General features: G+C 38.1%; 3 protein-coding genes across 7 annotated transcripts; 1 reads left to right on the top strand and 2 right to left on the bottom strand.

The window, feature by feature from the left end:
- Nucleotides 1–1,301: 1,301 nt before the first annotated feature.
- LOC6581321 (probable serine/threonine-protein kinase DDB_G0277071) lies at nt 1,302–17,461 on the bottom strand. Of its 5 annotated transcripts, none has more exons than XM_044009580.1 (5): nt 17,177–17,461; nt 2,483–3,170; nt 1,945–2,416; nt 1,609–1,819; nt 1,302–1,532 (listed from the first exon to the last, which is right to left on the bottom strand). In XM_044009580.1, the coding sequence occupies exons 2-5, from the start codon at nt 2,889–2,891 to the stop codon at nt 1,374–1,376; spliced, it is 1,251 nt and encodes a 416-aa protein (XP_043865515.1). In that variant the 5' UTR covers nt 2,892–3,170; nt 17,177–17,461; the 3' UTR covers nt 1,302–1,373. The 5 variants fall into 5 exon arrangements, with proteins under 5 accessions (XP_043865515.1, XP_043865516.1, XP_043865517.1 ...); XM_044009581.1 differs by lacking the exon at nt 17,177–17,461 and adding an exon at nt 8,104–8,220; XM_044009582.1 differs by lacking the exon at nt 17,177–17,461 and adding an exon at nt 8,110–8,220.
- A 991-nt stretch (nt 17,462–18,452) lies between these two features.
- LOC6581320 (18 kDa learning-associated protein of slug) lies at nt 18,453–19,184 on the top strand. Its single transcript, XM_002007019.4, has 2 exons — nt 18,453–18,730; nt 18,791–19,184. The coding sequence occupies exons 1-2, from the start codon at nt 18,545–18,547 to the stop codon at nt 19,043–19,045; spliced, it is 441 nt and encodes a 146-aa protein (XP_002007055.1). The 5' UTR covers nt 18,453–18,544; the 3' UTR covers nt 19,046–19,184.
- On the bottom strand, nt 19,128–21,576 carry LOC6581319 (syntaxin-17). The gene is made up of 2 exons (XM_002007018.4): nt 20,966–21,576; nt 19,128–20,734 (listed from the first exon to the last, which is right to left on the bottom strand). Exons 1-2 carry the CDS (start codon nt 21,276–21,278, stop codon nt 20,151–20,153), a joined length of 897 nt encoding a protein of 298 aa, XP_002007054.3. The 5' UTR covers nt 21,279–21,576; the 3' UTR covers nt 19,128–20,150.
- Nucleotides 21,577–21,759: the final 183 nt, after the last annotated feature.

Raw genomic sequence — 21,759 nt, 5'->3', positions numbered from 1 at the left:
ATGGCGGAAGTGCAGCATCAGCAGCAGCAGCAGCCGCAGCAGATTTTACTGCTACAAATGTTGTAATTGCAACTTCTGCTGCAACTTTGCTGCAAGTGTGGCTACTTCAGCTGCTTCTGCTGCTGACCCATTACCTTTTAGGCGTCAAGGTCAACGGCACCTAACTGTAACTTGTGGAGCAGCCGCAGCCGCAGCAGCGCAGCGCCCATAGTCGCATTACGGCAGACGTTTTGCGAAGCGTGTCTGCGTTAAAATAAACAAATTACTAATTAGTTAGTTAACACTTAACTGTTGGTTAATTAAACGCTCTGCTTTTCGATTGTGAAAGGTGAGCTGGCACCACCCCCCCGCGCAGTCGACTTGACCCTGACAGCGACAAGGGCAGCGCAGCCACTGTGACCAGGCCAGCAAATCTAAATTTTTGACCCACATTCATAATGGATCAACTGGAATATCCACAATATAAGAAAAGAAAAGTTGGCCAACTCATATCTTAAGATCGTAGCATTATCATTTTTATTGGGTTTTCTATTTATATAATTAATATTTCTTTTGTTTTTTATTTTTGTTTTTGTTTGTTTTTTTTTTTCACATTTCTTCATACTTTCATTCACAGCAAGCGCTGTTGCTCATCTCTGATACACTGTAATACATTTCACACAAGAAGCATACATAAAATACACGCATTTTGTTTCACTTTAATAAATCATATAACTAAATTCAGAATCGATCGCATTGATCGTGGCTTAAATCATACAAAGGTTGCAATTTTAAATACAAATAAATAATTAAAGTTTTTATAATTGTTTTTTTTTTTTTTTTTTTTTTTTTTTTTTTTGCTTTAAGTCTAAATTAGTAAAATATTTTTATACATTTTTTTTGTCATTTTATGTTGAACATTTGTAGTTTTTTTTTTTTTTTTCATTTTGAAAATATTTTATTGCATTTTTTGGATTTTTTTTTTTTTTTTTTTTTTTTTTGCTTTTAAGTTGAAACTGTAAACATTTAAAACTACTTTACACAGAATTGAAATTTCTCATTTTGTTTTTTGTTTTTTTTTTTTTACACAATTACTAATTGGTAAATTTTTAGTTTTTAAATATTTAAATATGTTTTTTTTTTTTTTTTTTTGTAGTTGCTAAATTTTGATATTTTTGCGGCTGTGGTGTTGTTAATTTTTTTTTTTTTCAGTTTGGTAATTTTTTATATTTCTTTCTTTTTTTTTTTTTTTTTTTTTGGCAATTTAAAATACTAATTAAAATTCTGTTGCGCCTTGCCAAAGCGCGTTTACTTTTTGAATATGTAGAGAGAGCCTTGGATGAAGGATAGGGTGTGTGTGTGTGTGTGTGGGTTTATGGTACAGTTGTCATCCACTAGCAGCACTTGCGGTTGTTGTTGGCACCGCTGACCAGCTTGCAGTGCTGCATGTCCGAGCGGCGCGGACGCTGACCCTTGGCCTGGAAGTCGCGCACCTTATTGGCGCGCTTAATGGCGCTGCGGCACAGCTGCTGATGCTGCTTCTTGTTGTGGCTCTAAAGAGAGAGAGAGAGAGGGAGAGAGAGAGAGATTAGTATCTATGGTGTATATGTCAAAGCAATGGCCACCCACCTTCTGGCTTTGACGAGCCAACGTCTGCTGCTTCAGCTCTGCCGCCGCATGGCGATCGAAGCGAGCGCTGTGGCTGCGCGGCTGCTGCACCGCCGCAGCCGGCTGAGCTGGCTCTGGCTCTGGTTCTGGCACCGATGCTGAGCCGAGATCAAGATTAACGAAACTTTCCGTGCCCGCCTGGCTGGACCTAATACTATGGTAGACCGACATGCTGCAAAAGTAGAGTAGAGCAGAGGTAAGCAAAAATATCAAGTATACGCCAGGGCTTGCGTGCGTTTTGGAGGGGGAATTTTTTGGTTTTTTGTTTTTGTTTTGGAGGTAGAGAAAATCACCAACCTTGGATGCTCAATCAATAGATTCTCAAAGGGTGATGCTTCCATATTGATTGGCCCAATCGAGGTGAAGCATGGTGGCGGTGTTACGTACCAGGACTCCTCCATCAGCAGGCCAGCGCCAGAGCTGCCGCTGCTGCTGCTGCTGTCGCTGCCGCTGGGCGAGACAGCAGCGGCGGCGACAGGTGCATATAGCGACTGGCTGACAGCCGACGTGTCGCTGCCCAGCTCATTGGCTGGCACAGTGCGTGGCGGGCTTAGCGTGGAGATGCTCAGCGTGCGGCCAGCGGCGCGCGTGCGCTGCAAGTAGTTGCGCTGCTGCTGCGGACGTGGTCCACTATACAAGGAATGCGAATTGATGTGCTGGCGACGACGCGCCGCAGCTGCAGGAGCAGCAGCTGGTGCTCCAGCTGCGGCCCTGGCCACGGTCAGCTCCTCCTCAGAGTCGCTGCGTGGCAGCGAGTCGTTCTCCTCATCTGAAATGGAAATATACCTATTAGCAGCGTGTACAGCGGGTATATGCGTTGCTCTGCGTCACTCACCCTCCTTCTCCACTATGTACCATTCGTCCTCATCGATGTCGTCCTCGATGACGCACTCGCCGTTGGGTGTTAGCAGCTTCGTTAGCGTCGCCGGCTGCTTGCGTTGTCCGCCCTGCTGCTGCTGCTGTTGTTGTTGTTGTTGTTGCTGCTGCTGCTGTTGCAGTTGTCGCTGCTTGGCACGACGATTCTTGGCGCCGCCCCGCTTGCCGCTGTTGCTCAGCCGCAACGGTCCACGCTGGTTGCCCGCTACGGAAGGTGTTGTGGAGGTTACCTCGATTACATCGCCACCGGGTGCTGCCTGCTCGTTGCCCGACTCGCTGGGATTGCTCTGGACAGGATTCGGTTGGCTTGGCGTTGACTCAGACGTTGGTTGCGCTCCAAATAGAAACGTTGCAAGACTGCTAAACATTATACGATGAGATAGAGAGCGTTTGCAGTTGGCTATCGACTGGTCTGCCTTGATTGCTTGTGTGATTGATAGATTGATGGATTGATTGATTGATTGATCGATTGTTTGATTGTTGTTGATATTGCTTATCGAGTTGAGATCAATGTGCTTGTGCGCTTGCTAAGAGATTGCTTAATCGTGATGCTGTTTATGTTGCTCAGTCTTATTTATTTATTCCCTTTTTGTACGCTGCGACGTCTCTTTGCTGCGTTCCCCGTTAGTTATTTGCTTTGTCTTTGTCTGAAAGTGGAAGAGCGAATGTTTCAATTAACAAATGTATACCAAAGAGAGACGATTGCGTAATACACACATTGACACACACACACACACATGACTACAAAGCGTATTCTAATTTGCACAGCGCTGCGTATACTTAATATTTACTCAAACTCAATTTATTTGGCTATTGCGCACATTTAATTGCTTTAATTCAATTGAAATTCGCTTGGCCAATGCAAAAGTGAAATTCGAAATTCCGAATTGCAAATGAAAATTTCAATTTCAATTGTTTTCATACACAAAACAGCAGCAGCTGCGCCACTTGCCAATTACTTTGATTACACTAATTAGATTTTGTTACAATAGAAAAATGCGAATTTTCAGTTGCGTTTGTATACCCCGTGATGAGTAAGTGCTACAGTGGGTGTGTGAGACACACGTTTCCCTAAGTCATAGAATAATAGTCCAGCAATTACAGCCCAGCTGCTGGGATATTTACTAGGTTATTTACTACAATAATAATGCAGTTGATCTATTTAAAATCCATTACCACTAAATCTTGTTTCATATTCAACAACTTCCAGGGTATTTCCCAGTCTTGCACTCTCTTTGGCAATTATAGAGCTTATATTGCAATTGACCTGCGGGCAGTTTGACAGGCACTGTGCTGACAGCTATATTGCCTATATAAACATACATATTCATTGTCATAAAGCGACGCTGCACAGCCCATTAAGTTGCCAACTTGATAGCTAACTGAACGCCACCAACCCCCCTCCCCCCCTCTCCGCCCGCTCAAGCTGAAGCTATATGTGCATGCGACAAGCATATGATCAAGGCAATTACATATAATGCACACAGAGAGTGAGAGAGAGAGAGAGGGAGAGAGACAAATGCATAACATTTAAATTGAGCGCACGTCATGAGAGATTCATATATATATATATATATGCATAAAAATACTATATTAAAGATATATCTCGGCTCGCATCAGTTGTATCTATGCGAGCTGTAACTGTTGCTTAAGCCGCTTTGCCATTGTGAATTGCTCTGAAAACGTTTCTTGATAATCAAAAACTGTGCCAATGGGCAAATGCAAAATGCTGCCGCTTGTTTATGGCAATTGTCTGTGAAATTGTGAATGTCGAACGGAGCAGCGGAGCAGCCTAAGTCGCTCAAACGCAAATAGCCATACATCGCATCATGGCCAAAACACAGCCAGACTCGACGAAATTCAATTGCAGTCAGCTGCAATTTACAATTTGACCGCAAAACGAGCAGCCACGAAGCAACTAAATAACCACTAACTAACAGCCATTGCTTTAGTGCACTGCCTTCCCTCCTCCTACTCCCCCTCGACGATTCTCAGGCAAGTGAAATCTGTTTTGTTTCAGCAGAGACACAAAGCGTCGAGCCGCGCTGACTTCTATTAGCCAGGTCTAAAGCTCTCGAACGTGCGACAATTTGCGCAGCCAAATGTCAGCGAAAGTTGAACAAGAGAAGAATTTGCCTGCCACAAAGGCAAAACCGGGCAGGAAGCATATATAGATACCCTTTAATGGAGTAAAGTAGTTATGGACTATGTAGTTATGTTATTATGGATTTTTGTCATATTGAACTATAATATTTAATATAAAGCTCAAGCTTTATTTTGTTCCTTGTATTTTTAATTATTTATTTACTTTTTAATTTATGTGTATTTTATTTACTTTTTTTCAATTTATTTTAATTTTTATATTTTACATTTTTTTATTTATTTTATTTATTTATTTTTATTTTATTTTTTTTTTTTTTTGAACGCTGATTTGTGTAAATATATTTCTTAAAATTTACATTTTTACTATTTAATTTATTATACTTTTTCCTGATTTATATTATTTTTTATTATATTATAAATGTATTATTATTTTGTTACTTTATTTTTTATTTATTTATTTTTATATTTTTAATTTAATTTTATTTATTTATTTATTTATTTTTATTCTTATTTTTTTATTTATTTATTTTTTTTAATTAAATTTTAACCTGCTTGAATTGGCTTAAGAATTTGCAGTAAATAATTTATATGTCATGTATACTTATATGTCAAGTTGACCATCAGCTGACTTTTATTTAACAATCATATACTAAATATGCATATATAAATCTTGCATAATGCCTGCACACACACACACACACATACACAGAGAGAGTCAACTGACTTTGACGTTGGAATGCCTAAGCATATTTCAAATATGCATTCTCTATATTAGTATAAATATAATGTGCACATATATATGCATGTTTATATGGCAAATTGGCATTACGACATGCCATTGGGGGAGGTGCATTTCGTGCTGTCATATTAATTTGGAACACGTTCCAAATCGCAACTGCGTCTCAAACATTGGCTCTAACTTTTATTTTTAGACAATGCACTGCAAAAAAAAAAAATCGCACACACACAAACAATTGATAACGGCTTTTGAGGTATACACTGCGCGTGTATATCAGCTGTGCATATATATATATATACAAAGACTTGTATATAGTAAATATCGCATATATACACTTGATTTTCACTTTTGTCAGCTGAATAGACGCAACCTTGACCATGTAAGCGATTTGCCAGCCAGAAATGCTCTCATATAAAGCTGTCTCTATATATATATAAAGCATGTCATTAAAATGGCAATTGTCTCTTGGTTTCAGTTAAGCTATATGCTACATGTGTAGGTGTGTCTAGGTGTGTGTGTGTGTGTGTGTGTGTGTGTGTATGCTCTGTTCAGAACAGCATCTACAGCATTTATTTTCATTTGTCATTTGTTGCTTTTGCAACGACCTTGACTGCTGATCGCTTATATAAGATTAATATCTATATTTAACTACATGTATATATACATATATATTAGACATTTCTAGCATTACCTATATATGGTACACCTTAATTGACAACTCAAGTCAACAAACTATGTGCCTTATCGCTTCGAATCAGCAAATTCATTTCGATAAGCCCGTTTGCCCAGACGCATTGGCTAGACAGTTCAGCTGTTTAGCTAAACAATATCTAAAGTCTATATAGTATAAATTGGACATAGTCGAAGAGCCGAGAGTCGAAAGTTCAGGCTCGTGGGGGAGGCTGTGCATGCGAACATTTCTCGTTTCCAGTTTCTAGACTAATGAACTTGAACTAATTGTCTGGGGCTTTCGCTAATACGTAATACACGTTTCGACTGATAGTACAAAAAGCTTAAATGGAACTTGTACACTCAGAAAAAAAGCCAAAGCTAATTAAAGAAGATATTTAAAAATAAAAAAAAAAAAAAAAAAAAAAAGAGTTCATGCAATATAGATCGGTTCAACGTTTTACCCGACTGGTACTTAAAATTAATTTTTACTCTATATAATACAGTATAAAATTCTTGATATTTTCGCGCAGTGTAGCAACTCAGCTTTGTTCACTTTCATAATTTAATTTTATTTTCTAAATATTTATTTCTTTTTTAAGCTTTCGGGCTACTGAATCATAAGTACGTATCACATGTGTGATTTTTTCTTTCAGTGTAACCGCTTTTATCTTTAATCACACAAAACAAGCAAAAATTTTGTTTTCAATTATTCTAAATATATTATTATTTATATATTAAGACTACTGTGTGGGTTAAAAGTGTCACAATGTTGACTATTTCTCTCAGTGTAACAGATATCAAAATTATTATTTTACTCTTTTCGCTATCATTCGGCAGTCTAAGCATTAAAATAAATATTAATTTTAATTTTTTTTTCTTTTTCTTATTCTCTTTTTATTTCTTTCAGTGTACTTATTATTCTTTGATCAATTAATACATTCTATAAAAAACTACCCCAGCTATTTCTTAATTTCATTATGACTGTCCGTAAATCAGTAAGGTAGTTAACTATTTCGAAACTTAATGTAATTATCAATTGCCCAACAAAGCAAGATATCTATCTATATATATGTATATATATATATATATATATATATATATATATATATATATATATATATATATATATATATATATATAAATATATATGCACACATATTGATATATTCATTAAGTATCGAGAGCTTTTCAACTGTGTTGCGCCCACATATGAAATTAACTAAGGTCCGCCCCCACAGACGTGTGCGTTCCTATCAGTTAACGCAATTGATTAGCACAAAGCTCTATGCGGCCTTTGTTTTGGCTTTGTTTGATTTCGTTTTCTATATACACATAGTATATATACATATTTATGTATTTATGTATGTGTGTGTAGTTTTTATTATTATTATTTTTATGATGGTTCAAACTGCATTTGGCAAGCCGCAAGGCTCATAATAATATTAAATTAAATTATGCAATGCTCGCACAAAGACGTCGCTGACGTCACAGCTGACCTTGTGGTATACCAAAAACCAACAAGATACAAAAAAGATACAAAATGTAGGAAGATAAATTCGCAAACGAAAATATTGCACTTGCTTTGAATTTCATCAGCTGATTCAGCTCACCTGGTTAGCGAATATCACTGATTGCTGCAGCTATAAAAAAATCAGCACACACCGAAAGAGAATCGCAAATTAGATACACTGAGATAAAGATACACAAAGATGCACAGCTGAAGATACACAGATACACAGGGCGGACAGCAACTGCAGATACTGCAAAGTCGACACACGTTTGCCAACTGAATTGAACGGAAGCGTATTTGAATTTCAAAAGAACAAAAGCTACAAACTACACACGCACACACACACACATAGAGAGGGTGTGTAGATGTGAGAGCTTGCAAATGTATCTGTATATGTGTAGCTGTAGCTGTGGCTGTGGCTGTAGCTGCAGCTTAACCCAAAAGTATCTTTTGTTTTCTTTTGCTTCCTTTGCTTCGGTTTCTATATTCTTTTGGCTATGCACAATTTGTTAACACTTGAAGTTTGGCTTGAGCAGCTCTTTAGCTTTACACTTACATTTACCTCAAACGGACGGCGTGTGTGTATGTGTGTGTGTCCGTGTGTGTATTTCACTTTTGTTTGCTGCACTTGGCTGTGCCGCGCGTTGCGTTTGCTTTCAAATATTAAAGGCGAATGTCAGCGGGGCAGCTGCTCAGCCACAGTTCAAGCCGCGCAGCAGAGCAGAAGACCAAAACCAAGACGAAGACGAAGACGAAGACGAGAGAGAGAGAGCAAGCAAGAAGAGAACAAGAGAGCGAAGCAACGATCGAGTGAACGAACGAGCGTATCTAACACACATAATTATGTATTTTTTTAAAACGCAAAAAAAAGCAACGAACAGACTAGCAGAGCTGGAGCGGGGGCTGAAGAGGAGGCAGAGAGTCGTCGGGTTTCAGCTGGTAAACAAAAGCAGACAGCGCCAAAATTATGCTGCACGAGCAGCCAAGCAGCTGAGCACTCGTCCGATCATACGCGCAGTTCGTGTTATTTTGTTTACTAACAAATGCCAAGCGCTCTCTGGCTCTCTTGCTCGCCCTCTCTCGCTCGCTCTCGCTCTCTAATGTTGCGCGCTCTCTCTGTATATACACGTAGCTTTTGTATGGCGATCAGCTGCGCTGACGTTTGCGCACTGACACACTTTTATGTGTGCGCCTCGCCTGACCCCCCTTGCTCCCACCCCGCCCCTGCTTAACCACTCCCCAACACTGTTTGTTTTGTGTATCTCGCAGATACTTTTTTCCTATAGCTGGCAGACCGAGTGGCTCTTTTTTTTTTTTTTTTTTTTTTGTAGCTTGTGACTAAGCGAGCGAAATGTAGTTTGGCCATTGGTTGGTTATTTTCCCCCAGCGTCTGCTCAAAGTTCAGTCTAATATAATTCTATGTGTGTCTCTATACAATAGAAACTGCCAAGTCACGGGCGCAAAAACAAGTTCAGCAATCAGCTATCGCATAAAAAACTTTGAAATATTCTATGAACAAAAACAAATAAAGAAAGAAATAGGGAGAAGCTAAGTAGTTTACGCGTGCTGCAATCGCCAGACATACTAGGCATTCTAATTAGCCAATTTCCAGTTGGAAATACATATATCTTTTGATGTACATATACAATATATTTTGTATATAACTCTTTAAGGAATCCAACAATAGTCTTTTGCCTTGAAGCTGATGCAACTAACATTATATGCGTAGACTGTACCTTGCTTATACTTCGAATTCAGCTCAGCTAGCTCTGCCAAATTTTAAGCAGTTTTTTACTTCATCAGGCACGTAATTTTTATGTTTCTCTATTTTAATTTTATATTTAAATTTATTATATATTTTTAATATATTATATAAACTATATTATAATTTTCTGAATTTTCTAGATTTTTTTTTTTTTTTTTTTTTTGCAGTATTTTCATTAAGTTTGCAGCTAATTTTAATAGATTATTATAATATAACAATTATCTAGATTTTCTAGAAATTTGATTTTCAATTTTTGCTGCAGTTTCTTCAAGTCTTCTTTTCTAGTTTCCCGCCGCATCGAAATTTTCCTTACATTGAAAATATTTTGCTGCCAAATGTTTTGTTTCTGCGTTTTTCTTCTTCTTAAATTCTTAGCCGCAGCCGATTTTATATAACCAAATATTTTGTATGCCTGAGCAGAGCACTTTCATCATAGAAATAAACAGCTATTAGCAAAAGCTTTAGATAAAGCTTGGTATATGTATGAACACATAAGAGACTATATATTTAGTACATAGAACCGTACAACCTCGCGGCCAGGTTCAAGGTTATTTCTGTGTGTGTTTGCTTGTTCTATGCAATTTGTGTTTTGTTTTGTTTTGTTTGGGTTTTTGCTATATTTTTAGAAATTTTATCATGCAACAGCTGACTGAGCGTGAGAGGCCAACAAATTGGCCAACCGCAGCGTCAACAAGTAGCTAACCTAAAAAGTAGCAAAAAAACACGAGTAGAAAAGTAGCTGACGCAAAGACCTAAGAGTAAGCGATCAAATTTATGTATGTTTAATGATATATGTATATGAATATACGAATATAACCATAGATATAGATCTTTAATAATTTCATTTCGCACGCGCCAAGCTTTGCTATAAAAACAAAATCGAGTAGGTGGGCTCTAGTGGGGCATGAACTACTAGAAAATACCCTAGTTAGCATAAAATTGTGTGATTTTTAGTATTACTGAAGTAAAACAATCCTAACGTGGAATGCTCTATAACTAGGGCAATCTCTTTAGGATCTTTGACAATAAGTCCCTATAAATATATGCTTAAATAACTTATATTAGTTATTGATTTAAATCTATTCAATAGAATGCTAATAGTAGAGGAGAAAATTATTATTTCGATTCCCTAACTCTCATAGATCCTTGGACCATCGCGTTTAAAGAGGTTGAGAGAAGAAAAGACCCGGGTACCAGCCGACCTAATGAGAGTCGGGCAGACGGACGAACGACCAAACAGACAAAGCAAACCGATACAGGCAGACCGACTAACGAATGGACAGACGGACAGAAGGTCGGAGCGACGGTCATACAGAGAGAAAGACAGACGACAGGGCAGGCGACCCAACGTGCCATGTCATAGAGACGGTCGAACAAATGAACGTACGCCCAGACGAACTGCCGAAAGACAAATAAACAGAGACAGCTAGGAAAACAATGGGACAGGCAGACGAACACGAAGCAGCATGGAAGGACATGCAGCAGCATAGTACAGGCAGATGACCCATATTGACTCAATTGATGCTAATCAATAATGTTTTCAGCCCCGCCTCCTTCGGCTGACACCTTCAGTTACAAATTACCCATAAAATCGCTATACCCTTAACCCGTTTCACATGAGTGCAGGGTATGACAACAAGCGTCGGCAAATGCGTAGAGAAATCGAAAAATATATAAACAAACTTTGGGCGTCATTGCATAAAAAGATGAAAACAAAAAACTAACAACAACAAAATAAAAGCGATAATAAAAACATATTAGAAAAGCGAATGTAAACAAATAGCAGCCCACTCAAAACTCAAATAAACAACTAAAGTAGCATAGTTGGCATTTCTAAAGCCCAATTTTCTCCTTTCTTTTTTCCCCTGGCTGCACTCTATCTAATCATCTGGGCTTGTTTACAGACAGAGAGACATGCGAGCCGCAGTAGCGATAAATTATTGTTGGCGTCTATCTAAAGAGATAGGCAAACAAATGTTTGCCCATGATTCTAAACAAATGCGCTGGCATTTGGAGTCGCCGTCGGAAAGGGTCGTCGGATCAGTCGGCGGCAACAGCGCATAAAATAAAACAGAGAGTTCCCTTTACACATTGCCCTGTTTACCACCTCCCACCTCCTCGTCTGTCCCAGCCACCCCCAGCTGCGCTGAGGCAAATGCGCATTTAGCTTCCTACGACATCATGAAATCTCCATTTCTATGTCACAGAAAGCAATACGCGCTGTAACTGTAACTCGAGCTGAATATTATGGCACATTATGCAAGAGCGGAAAATTGTCAATTATATTATAGACTGCTGAATACCCTTTGAAATTTAATTTCACTAGATTTCTTCGGAACTAAAGAACATTTTAAAGACTAAGGTATATTATGGAACGGAATGCGAATGTTTAGTAAACGTTTGTAATTGTTTTATAGACATTTGAATACCCTTTAATCATCAACAAATATTCTTAGAAACCTCCTATAGAGGTGCATGAACAAAAAATATATATAAATATATAGCTCAATATATTTTATACGCCGTGTGAATAATAGTGAAATTTTATTACAGCTGCTTAGGTAAATATGAAAAACAGAATTTATATATAATAATTCCTTATCGATATAATATTAAGATATATTCAATAAAGAATATATATCTCATATGTAATCATATGATAAGGTAGGGTATATAAAATCTTTAAAATCTAGTATCATATATAAATATATCTGCTCCACATATTGTAAGCTCATTTAAAATTATTCGACTGTTAATGGCTATTCAGATGTACTTAAGATTGTTTGCAATACATATATTTCAAATACCCCATATTGGCACATTACGGTTCGTAAAGTGGGAATACAAAGCTTTCGCCTCAGATGACGCAAACGTTGCGTTCGCTTTTGATATCTTCGCAGATGTTGAACACTTGTTCTCAGATTGAGTATTACGAATGCCGAACTTTATATTATGAATTCTGATCTTGTGGACGCAGCAAGCCTTTGGCAATATCCCATATACAGCTTATCGGTCAATCGAAAATTTAAGCAGACAGGTTTCGAAGAGAAAAGTAAATATATCATATATACAAAATATATATATTATAGATGTGTGCGTATTTCAAGTTTTACACAGCTTTATAATTGACATTTAAGATTTATATATAAATAGCTTTTATATATGTATGCACCTTGTCTTGTTTTGTATAAATGCATATTTAATAATGCGTAATTTCAATTGATAATGCGTCGCAGTTGATATTTTTAGGCAATCTTTTATATTGTTTTTCATTCTCTCGGAACATCGCATTTATTTTATCACTTTGCTTAAGAGCCCAAAAATAACTCTTTATATAAATACTATGTATGTATGTATGTATATGCTGTGTGTGTGTCTTTAGGCCTGGGCCACTGGGTCAGGCCTCAATCTATGCTAAACATTGTCAATCAATCAATCAGCGATTACAAGAAACTCTGTTACAATCAACGCAATTTAAATATTCACGCAACGTTCAACAGCTCTCAACGTGCAATGAACTTTAATCAGAATTTATGTTAATATTAATTACAAATGTATGTATGTATGTGTAAAAAAGTACTATAAGTTAACACTTATAACTAACATTAGAAGCATCAATAGCCCCAGCCGCTGGCTCTAGTCCAACTTACGCCTCTGCTTGTGCCTCTATGCTGCAGCCTCTGCCTCTGCCCCTAGCTCTGCTTCTGCTTCTGCCAATGCCTATAGCTAAGCTTAGGCCTCAGCCTCCATCTCAAGCTCTGCTTTTGTTTTTGCTCATGCCCATTGCTATGACATTGTCTCTGCTTTTGCCTCTGTCTCTCCCTCCGTTTGAGCCTATGCTAATGCCTCCATCCCTTTCCCTCATCCTGTAGGCAGTTGCAACGCTAAAAATACACATACAGAGTTTAAATCACAGTTGGTTACTGGGTCCTCTCATGGTTGTTGCTGTTGCTTTTTGCCTTTACTGCTCTTGTTGTTGTTTTTACTGCTGAGCGAAGTTCTCCAGCAATCATGCAGCGAGAGCATGTCACCCAGCAAAAACAACTCCCCAGCCAACCCACTCTCTCGCGCTCAGCACTCTCAATGCCCACTCTCAGTAGCGTCTCTCTCTCTCTCTTTCGCCCTGTCTTCTGTATTTGCTGCCACCCTTTGCTGTTCGAGCATTGGCATTTTTGTTTACAAACAAACTGTCAGTTGCTGTGTTTGACCTGCGCAGTGCCCAACTTTCTGCACACACACACGCAGACACATGTGTATCTGTGTATGTGTTTTCACTGCAATTATGTACATGCATGCGTGTGTGTACACAGTAACTGTAACTTCCGCATACAAAAAGTGAGCCGACCAAAAAAAAGTGCTTTTGGCTCTGTTTTTGGGGGTCACCTTAGCTATTCGGCGACTGATTTATTTTGGAGAGCTCGCATACACGCACATACATACATATATGTACAGGTATATGTATATATTTCTATTGCGTTTAATTTAGGCTGCAACTTATCGATTAATGCTATTTATGTTGTTGTTGCTGTTGTTGCTGTCGCTGCAAATCAACAGAAATGCCTGTAGAAAATGTACACGTCAGCTGAACGCATATGTAAAAAAAAAAAAAAAATAAACAACCCCACTGTAACGCATCTCAAGCAGGGAAGGCAGTCCGGGGCTGGAGCAGGCAGAGCTGCGCAGTTAGCAAATGTTAATTGCAAGCCCAACTGGCCCTACCTGGGTGGCAGTCTCTATAGAATTATGACGTCATCGATTTGTGGACAGAAGTTGACAAATAAAGAAGTTGACATATGAAAAGTTATGTTTAGATATGCCACAGAGAGAGCAATGCGGGTTTTTTTTATTTTGGTAACGACGCACACGGGGAAAATTCACTTTCCTTAACTCATGCTATTGTTATTGTTGCTGATGTCATAAGTTAGCTGCGTTGAAAGGATATGCCTGTCAGGACATGCACGACCAGGCACCAAGCCGAGGACAAAGGCAATCGAACCCAAAACAGAGCGAAACACTTGATGACTTTTGTTTGGTTCTGACTGTGTGTATGTGTGTGACTGTGTGTGTGCGTTACTGATAGGCATAATTACAGTTACAATATAGTAGAAAGAGATGGAGATTACACATGAGTGACTGCAAAAATAAAAATAAAAATAAAAATATAAAAATATTCATATTCGGATTTATGAACAGGGTATAATAAATTCTCTATTCAGTTTGGGGTATTCCGAATCTGTTTTCAAATATTCTCTCAATCTCTACTATATAAATTTCTGACCATTCATTTCCGTATATACCCACTTCATACAGGGTATAAAGTCGCTGACTAACTTTCGAATGATTGTTTGTGAATTATCCAGGGGCTAGGGTCTGTTCGCAATGCGTGCCATTTGGAGATTAGCTGACTAGGAAAGCCGCTTTGCCGCCCGACTCTACCTGACTTGCTGTTATTGCTATTCTAGTTGCTGTCGACCTGTACAGGTAGCGTCGACAAACTGCCGCGTCAGCGCTAACTGCACTAATGAAAGCCACTAATGCGCTCTAATGATGACTTAATTGTTTAACTGACTTTCTATGTCAAGCCCAAGGGTCTAAGCCCAAGGCACGACTAGACTGGACTAGACCAGACTAAAATGCAGTCAGCTCGCCATAAAAGGCAAAAACTGGTTCAAAAATAGTTAACAAGAGAATTGGTAGTAGTCGAAACAAACTACAGTGAGAGAAAAGGGCCGAAACTTGCATGAGATTACCCAAAAGAGGATTGCTAATATGTTGTTGTTGACTTATTACTACTTAGGATATTCTTTTTAGATTTCAGACATAATTTGTGTTACAGAATTGTACATAATATACATCATAATTTCTCTCAGTGCAGCTGCATATTCTGTTACCCTTTTGCTATGTTTGCCAATTAAAGAGATGCCCGCAGTCAGATTCGACTGCGGCTCGTTAGTTCAAGTCCAAGTCGTGCCTGGGCTGGACCAAACCAAAATCCAGTTGCCAGACTCGAGCGACTTGCTCGAATCAACTCGAAACAACCTGAAAACACACAGGCACGCAGCCATACACACACACACACATACATGCACACAACATCAGCTGTTTGTTGTTTATGTATGTTTTTTTGCTTTTATAAACATTTTGCCTTTGCAACTTGATTTATTGCCGACTCGCTCTAACACCCAGGTGAAAAATCAGCCAAAAAACGAAGATAAGTACCATAAGTAGAAGAAAATAAGAAGAAGCCGAAGCAGCAGCAAAAACAATGAAATGAGCCTGCAAGACCTGTTCTCTGGCTTATTGTGCACTTTTGTGTGATTCACTTGGCGAGCCTGCGTGATTAGGTTTTCATTATATTTATTTCTTGTAATTTATTTTTTTGTTTAGGTATCTACGCAGATCCCTTTGATATACCCTCATCAAGCGAAAAGGTTGTGCTCACCATATATTTTATTGTATATATATTATTTTTTGCGGTCTGCGCTTCGGCATTTCTTCGTGCTATACCAAAAGAAAATTGTATTGAGTATTCTTGTGATTTTTCGTTGGCTCAGGTCCAACAGCATTTTTTTTTTCTTACACATTTCAAATATCATTTGAAAATCAAATAGCAAACAGCTGACATGGTTTTTAAATATTTTTGAACACAGGTGAAAAATTTCAAATACATTTGTTTAAATGAAAAACGAATTTATGAAGATAGAAAATATCAATAATTTATAATGATTTTTAAAAATTAATGAAAATAATTGATTATTTTTAAGAATTTAAAGTGATAACTGTATATTCTTTCCAACTTTTTATTCATAGTAATTGATAAATAAATAAAAAAATTTTATTTTTTTTTTTTTTTTTTTTTTAAATTAAATAAAAACATTTTCTAAAGCACTAAAAAATAAGAAGCAAAGTGAAATTGAATAGAGAAATAGTGGACGTGACTTTTAGATATATTTATCAAATTTGCATCAATTTAAACATTTTTTGTAAGGTCAAAATAATTTATAGAATTAAATGGCATAAGCAATGCTATTTTTATATCATCAGGAAATGCATCTAAAGGCTAATCAGAATGATAATCAAGCATTAAACAATTTTAAAATAATTTTAAAAGTATTTTCATCTGTACTCGGAAGTATTGAGGATTTTTCTATTGAAGCTAAGTTGAGCAAAGCTAGACTTTTTTCAAAGAAACTGAAAAGAACTGAGAATTGTTAGGTCATGTCCACAAAAAAAGACGAAGACATTTGATAAGCATCTCTGTTAAAGCTGAAAACGTGCTGCAAGTTTTATTTATGGCTAATCGAAAGGAAGCAAAACAAAAACAATGCGAGATGCACGTCGAAAGCAAGATTTGCAGCTAAAGATATGGCATAGGCTATAGGGTATACACGCACACACACACACACACTCACACACACACAATGGTATGTAGAACCTTTCGCGCTGACAGGCCGGACAAGTTCTGCACAGGTCACACACATAAATTTAGATATATGTATGTATGTATATATGTATGTGTATGTATTTATATAAACAAAGTGTGAACTCTGCGAAGGTGCAATCAGAATTTTTTTTTATGCTGCGCTTGGCTGCGCTTTTCAGTATGTAAATCGTGCATAAAACAAATTTGTATAAAATATATACATACATATATGCACATTTACATGTATGTAAATATATACATTTCCAATATAATGCGCTCTGCTTCTTACGCTTCCTCTTTCTGCTTCTTCCTCTTCAGCTTCTATGCCATTTTTATTTTGACTTCCGCAAAACATTTGCCTTTGGCTTTGCTTGTGTTTTTGTTTTTGCTTTTGCTTTGGCTTTTATACTTGTGTTTGTATTTGTATTTGTGTACACTTACTTTGCTGCCCCTTTAGCTTTATTGATCCGCTGCAATCTAATGTCCTTTTGGCTGCACAAAAAATCACTTTGAGAGTTGAAAATGTTTATTTTTAGCTGCTGCAAAATTGTTGCACAATGCTTGCTTGAAGCTTAAATAATCTACGAAATGTTTCTTAATTAAATATATAATTTTTCAATGAGTGGGGTGAGTTTTTGTTTTTTGTTTTGTGGTGTTTAGTAGAAACAAGACGAACAACACAAACTCCGGATGACGTTTGCTAACGACGACTGACGGCGAGCGAATGAAGAAGAGGCAACTCAGCTGCCCAGTTGACGGTGCTAGTCGGGCTGGTGGTGGTGTCGGTGGTGCTGGTGGCTCTACAGCTGAGCTCGGCACAGTTACCCTGATATGACTGTCTTTGCCACTGCCACAAACGCTGCTGCGCCTGTGCAATGCAAAATAATGATGACTAACGAAATACCCTAACCAAAATAAATAAGCTAAAGCGAACTGAATTCACCCACTTATGTAAAATATATATAGTCTAAATATCTCTATATACTTTAAAATTATTATATTTATGTTAAAATATTTACAAGTCAATTTAAAATTAAATATATATACAAATAAGTTAGGGTATTTCTTCAAACTGCTACTAACTATAATGGAAATTGTATTCTCATTGCTGGGTTCACTTCGTCTCTCGTTCTCTCTCACTCTAACACTCTCTCTGTCTGTCTGTTGCTCTCTGCAGCAAACAATTAGCAGCTGACTTTTGTTTGTATACAAAAATCATATTGCAACCAATGAGCGAGAATGAGAATGAGAAACTGGTTTGCTGTGCAGACCGTACTACATACATAGAGGGTATATACTATATAAGCAAAAAAAATAAAAAAAAAAAAAAATCGTAAACAAAACTTGATTTGCAGAGCGAAGGACTTCAAGTATTGAAATTAATTATAATGTTATGTATATGTTACAATTGGCAGGTCTTTGTTAATATAGAATGCATATATTTTCAACAGTTCATTAATTTTAGAATTCACACAATTTTTACCTAAACCATACATTTTCGTAATTTTTATTTTAAAATGATTTATAAAACTATTTTACTTTCAATTTCCTAATAGCTAAAAACGGTAAACGGAAAGTCACAATTTAAATTTAACAGACAATTAATTTGGCCTGCGCATATTTGAGTTTATCATTAACAGCAATCTGTTAATCATTCTGCTGTTAACGCAAAATCGAGCATCAAAATGCAGACACCAACGCTCATATCGATAACCGTTATCGATAACAAACATCTGTAGCTGCTGCACGTGTTGACGTTTCTGCAACGCAAATTAAATATATTTTGCCGATTCTTAATTATTAGCTATAATGGGACGCCAAAATCGTTCGCGCAAACGCCGCGATGAGATGAACAAAATCAAGAAGGCGCGCTATGACGCGAAAGAGTTAATACGCCTGAAGAAGACATTGGGTTTGCTGGATGCAGATGGCAAGGAAATCAAGATGGAAATTGGCGAAGTTGCTGAGATTAAGACAGCTAAGGAGATTAAGAGAGTAAGCTGAAATTGTGAGGAATATGGTGGAAAATATTAACTATAAACAAATCTCCAACAGGCAGCCAAGACCAAGGAGGAGCAGGAGCTGATGTACGAGCATCAGGAGAAAATGGAGAAGGGCCAAAAGATCGTCAGAGTGAACGAGAAAACCGGTGTGGAACATGTTTTCAATAGCAAAACACTCAAAGATCAATTCGGCAACTATCCAGAATGGTTCAAGCGCAAGAAGACAGCGAAGCGTCTACGCAAGAAGCAGCATGCACAGAAGAAGAACTTCAAACAGGCTTGGACAACGGTCAATGTGCCGTTATAAAAGGGAAGGCCAAGCACGCCTCGCCCAACCACGCCTAGTTCTTAAGTTATAGCATAAAGTTAAAGATATGTTTAGACTCAACTTCGTAACTGTTAGCAATAGAGCTTTTTATATTGCATATTAAAAAACCTTAAAATTACACATGAAACTTTAAGCTTAAGATAATTAGAAGTAAATCAATGGATATACATTTATAGAAGCTATTTGCTAGGTATATATATAGGTAAGCTACTTGGTAACTGTCATGGCTAAAACAACAATTAACGCTTAAACTATTTCCGAGACAGAGAAAGAGATATTGGTAAGGGCAGAAATTTTATAAAGGGAAAGATTTTTAGAAGCTTTTCCTAAATGGCACAGGATAACAAAATGTTGGAAGGCGTATCAAAGAGATCTTAACTATCATGGTTGAGAAATTAAGAAGGAATTAGCAAGTTCTATACTAAACAAAACTGGAAATTTATAAATCGCACAGAACTTTTTGCAACCTTATTCGTATTCTCTTTAAAAAGGTTTTTCGCCTGGTAGCTTCTGCTCATTTTTAACAAGAGAAGACAAAAGAGAATAAGAAGATGGGAGAACATATTGTAAAGAGCTTATAATCAGCAGACTCTCTGCATCTCTAGCTAAGACAATGGATTGAGGAAGAGCAGATCGAAGAAACTGCTTCTTTCGTTCAAGATCTAATATTAATGACTCTACAAAATGGGAACATTCATTGAAGAAGAGATAATCAAAATCTCTTCTTCGATACAAAAATATTTCTTTAGTGTAATATTAATTTCGGTTTACCGAAATGAATCAAATAATCTGGAACTGCTTCTCTCTTACTGAGAGATTTCAAAGCGAGAGTCGAATAGAGTTAAACCTTTTCTAAACTTAAACCAAATATAAATTGCACAGATATTTCTCAGTTGTCCTTCTGCGTCTGCTGCCTCACAAACAAATTCAAGGACTTTCATCCTTCTACTTTTTAGCTACGCCCTCACTGTATGTTACAATAGCTGCGTACACTGCATATGACGCCCGTGGTGGCTGCCTCCAGACGGAGCCTGTTGCCTGTCCACATGGTCGTAGTTGCCAAGGCCCCGGAATTGCTTCTTGGTCATTCGGACTTCTCGGCCAGCTCGAGAGTCTCGGTGGAATCGTTGCCATCCTGCTGTTGTGCCTGCTGCTCCTCGATGCTGCCGTGCAATACATTCGGATTGCTCTTCAGCACCGATCCTCCAGTGAATCCCAGTATGCCACAGCCAACGGCGGCGAGACCACCCGCCTTTATGCCAGCTACCATGCCAATGGGTCCACCCACACAGGTGCCCAGCAGAGCGCCCACAACAGGATACATCGCCTTCTTGTAGGTCAAGGCATTTCTTAGCTTTTTTTCGCCCTCGATTACATTCTCCAAAGCTTCTTCTGCATTGTCTGCTATGGACTGAACGCTATTTGCCTGCTCCTGTGTCAACTCTCGCATGCCATGGAACATGCAATTGAGATCATAGATTTCATGCTGCAGCTGCTCCATTTGTTCCAGACAGGATTGCCTCTGTAGCAGCTGATGCTCCTCCAGCTGGAAATTTGTTTGCAGCTGCGGCAGCGTATGCTGCAGAGCGGGCGCATTCTCTATGTCCACCAAGGAGTGATTATTCTGATCGTCATCCTGCTGGACGCTGGGCGTCTTTAGCTGCAACTCTGTAAGCAAATATAAGGCGTTTTGGTAAGGTCAGGAAAATATGGAATATAGGAGAAAACTTGTTTAGTGAGCAGTAAAGGATACATTTCTATCGATTATGAGCCAATCTCAATTGGGTAACTGACCTACGCGAACTATACTTATTCAAGGTCAACTGCCTATGAGCTAATCAAGTGAACTAATTAATAAATAAAACTCCAGTGTATTTGCTTTAAAATCTCTTGGCTCACCTGCAAACTTCTTCATGCCCTCGAAGGCTCGATCCTTGCCCACCTTCATCAGCTTGTCGAAACGCTCCTGATCCTCCTCTCTCAGCTTCTCGCGCAGGGCATCCATTTCTAACAGTAAATTTTTAATCTGTTTAATTACACGCATTGCATTTAACTCCTCCTTTTTGATCTTGTGCCAATCGCCCAGGGCGAGGCTCTTCTCAATGTTGCTCCGATGATTCTCGAGCAGACTCAGGTGATGGGGCACAGCCTGCTCCTGGAAGCGCTGCACTGAGACCTCGGCCTGCTTCAGCGTTAGTTTATCGTCCACCATCTTCGCACTTTGTACTGCAAATTGTCAATGAATTGATTGTGCGGGCGATACCCACATCCAACCCGAAACCACGAAAGCCACACGAAGATTTGCTTTGGATGTCTCCTCAATGTCTGATTTGTGGTTGAATCTTAACTTTTACTCTCTCTTTCCACGCTACCGATAACGCACAACAGCTGTCTTGGTTAACTGTGTGGATTACTAATGCATAGTTGAAATTGCGACTGATTACTATTTCTTTTGTTTTGGTTCCATTAAAATTTCAGCTGTTTTTCATGGCTAATATTTCAGAGTGCGCAATATGCGGGTGCGCTCTCTGAGCACTCTACCAGTGACGTCATAAACAATTGGCAACAATGGAGAGAGTCAATAAACAGCCAGCTCTCTGCCTTCAATGTCAATGTGAAGCTAGTAGTAGGGAATATATGTAGAAAAAATGTGCATAATCAAATATAATAGTTTAATTGAAATGTTTTTCTAA

The sequence above is a fragment of the Drosophila mojavensis genome, unplaced genomic scaffold (assembly GCF_018153725.1).
Source record: "Drosophila mojavensis isolate 15081-1352.22 unplaced genomic scaffold, ASM1815372v1 contig_74, whole genome shotgun sequence".
In the NCBI taxonomy this organism is placed as follows: Eukaryota; Metazoa; Arthropoda; class Insecta; order Diptera; family Drosophilidae; genus Drosophila; species Drosophila mojavensis.
This window is presented reverse-complemented; position numbering and strand designations above follow the sequence as displayed.

Excerpts from the sequence above, each read along its gene's own strand:
- LOC6581321 (XM_044009580.1), bottom strand. The coding sequence starts at position 2,891 with ATGTTTAGCAGTCTTGCAACGTTTCTATTTGGAGCGCAACCAACGTCT. Across the intron at positions 2,417-2,482 it reads GTACATAGTGGAGAAGGAGG|ATGAGGAGAACGACTCGCTG; the intron begins GTGAGTGACGCA and ends TTTCCATTTCAG. Across the intron at positions 1,820-1,944 it reads CTATTGATTGAGCATCCAAG|CATGTCGGTCTACCATAGTA; the intron begins GTTGGTGATTTT and ends CTACTTTTGCAG.
- LOC6581320 (XM_002007019.4), top strand. The coding sequence starts at position 18,545 with ATGGGACGCCAAAATCGTTCGCGCAAACGCCGCGATGAGATGAACAAA. Across the intron at positions 18,731-18,790 it reads CAGCTAAGGAGATTAAGAGA|GCAGCCAAGACCAAGGAGGA; the intron begins GTAAGCTGAAAT and ends AATCTCCAACAG.
- LOC6581319 (XM_002007018.4), bottom strand. The coding sequence starts at position 21,278 with ATGGTGGACGATAAACTAACGCTGAAGCAGGCCGAGGTCTCAGTGCAG. Across the intron at positions 20,735-20,965 it reads GGGCATGAAGAAGTTTGCAG|AGTTGCAGCTAAAGACGCCC; the intron begins GTGAGCCAAGAG and ends ATTTGCTTACAG.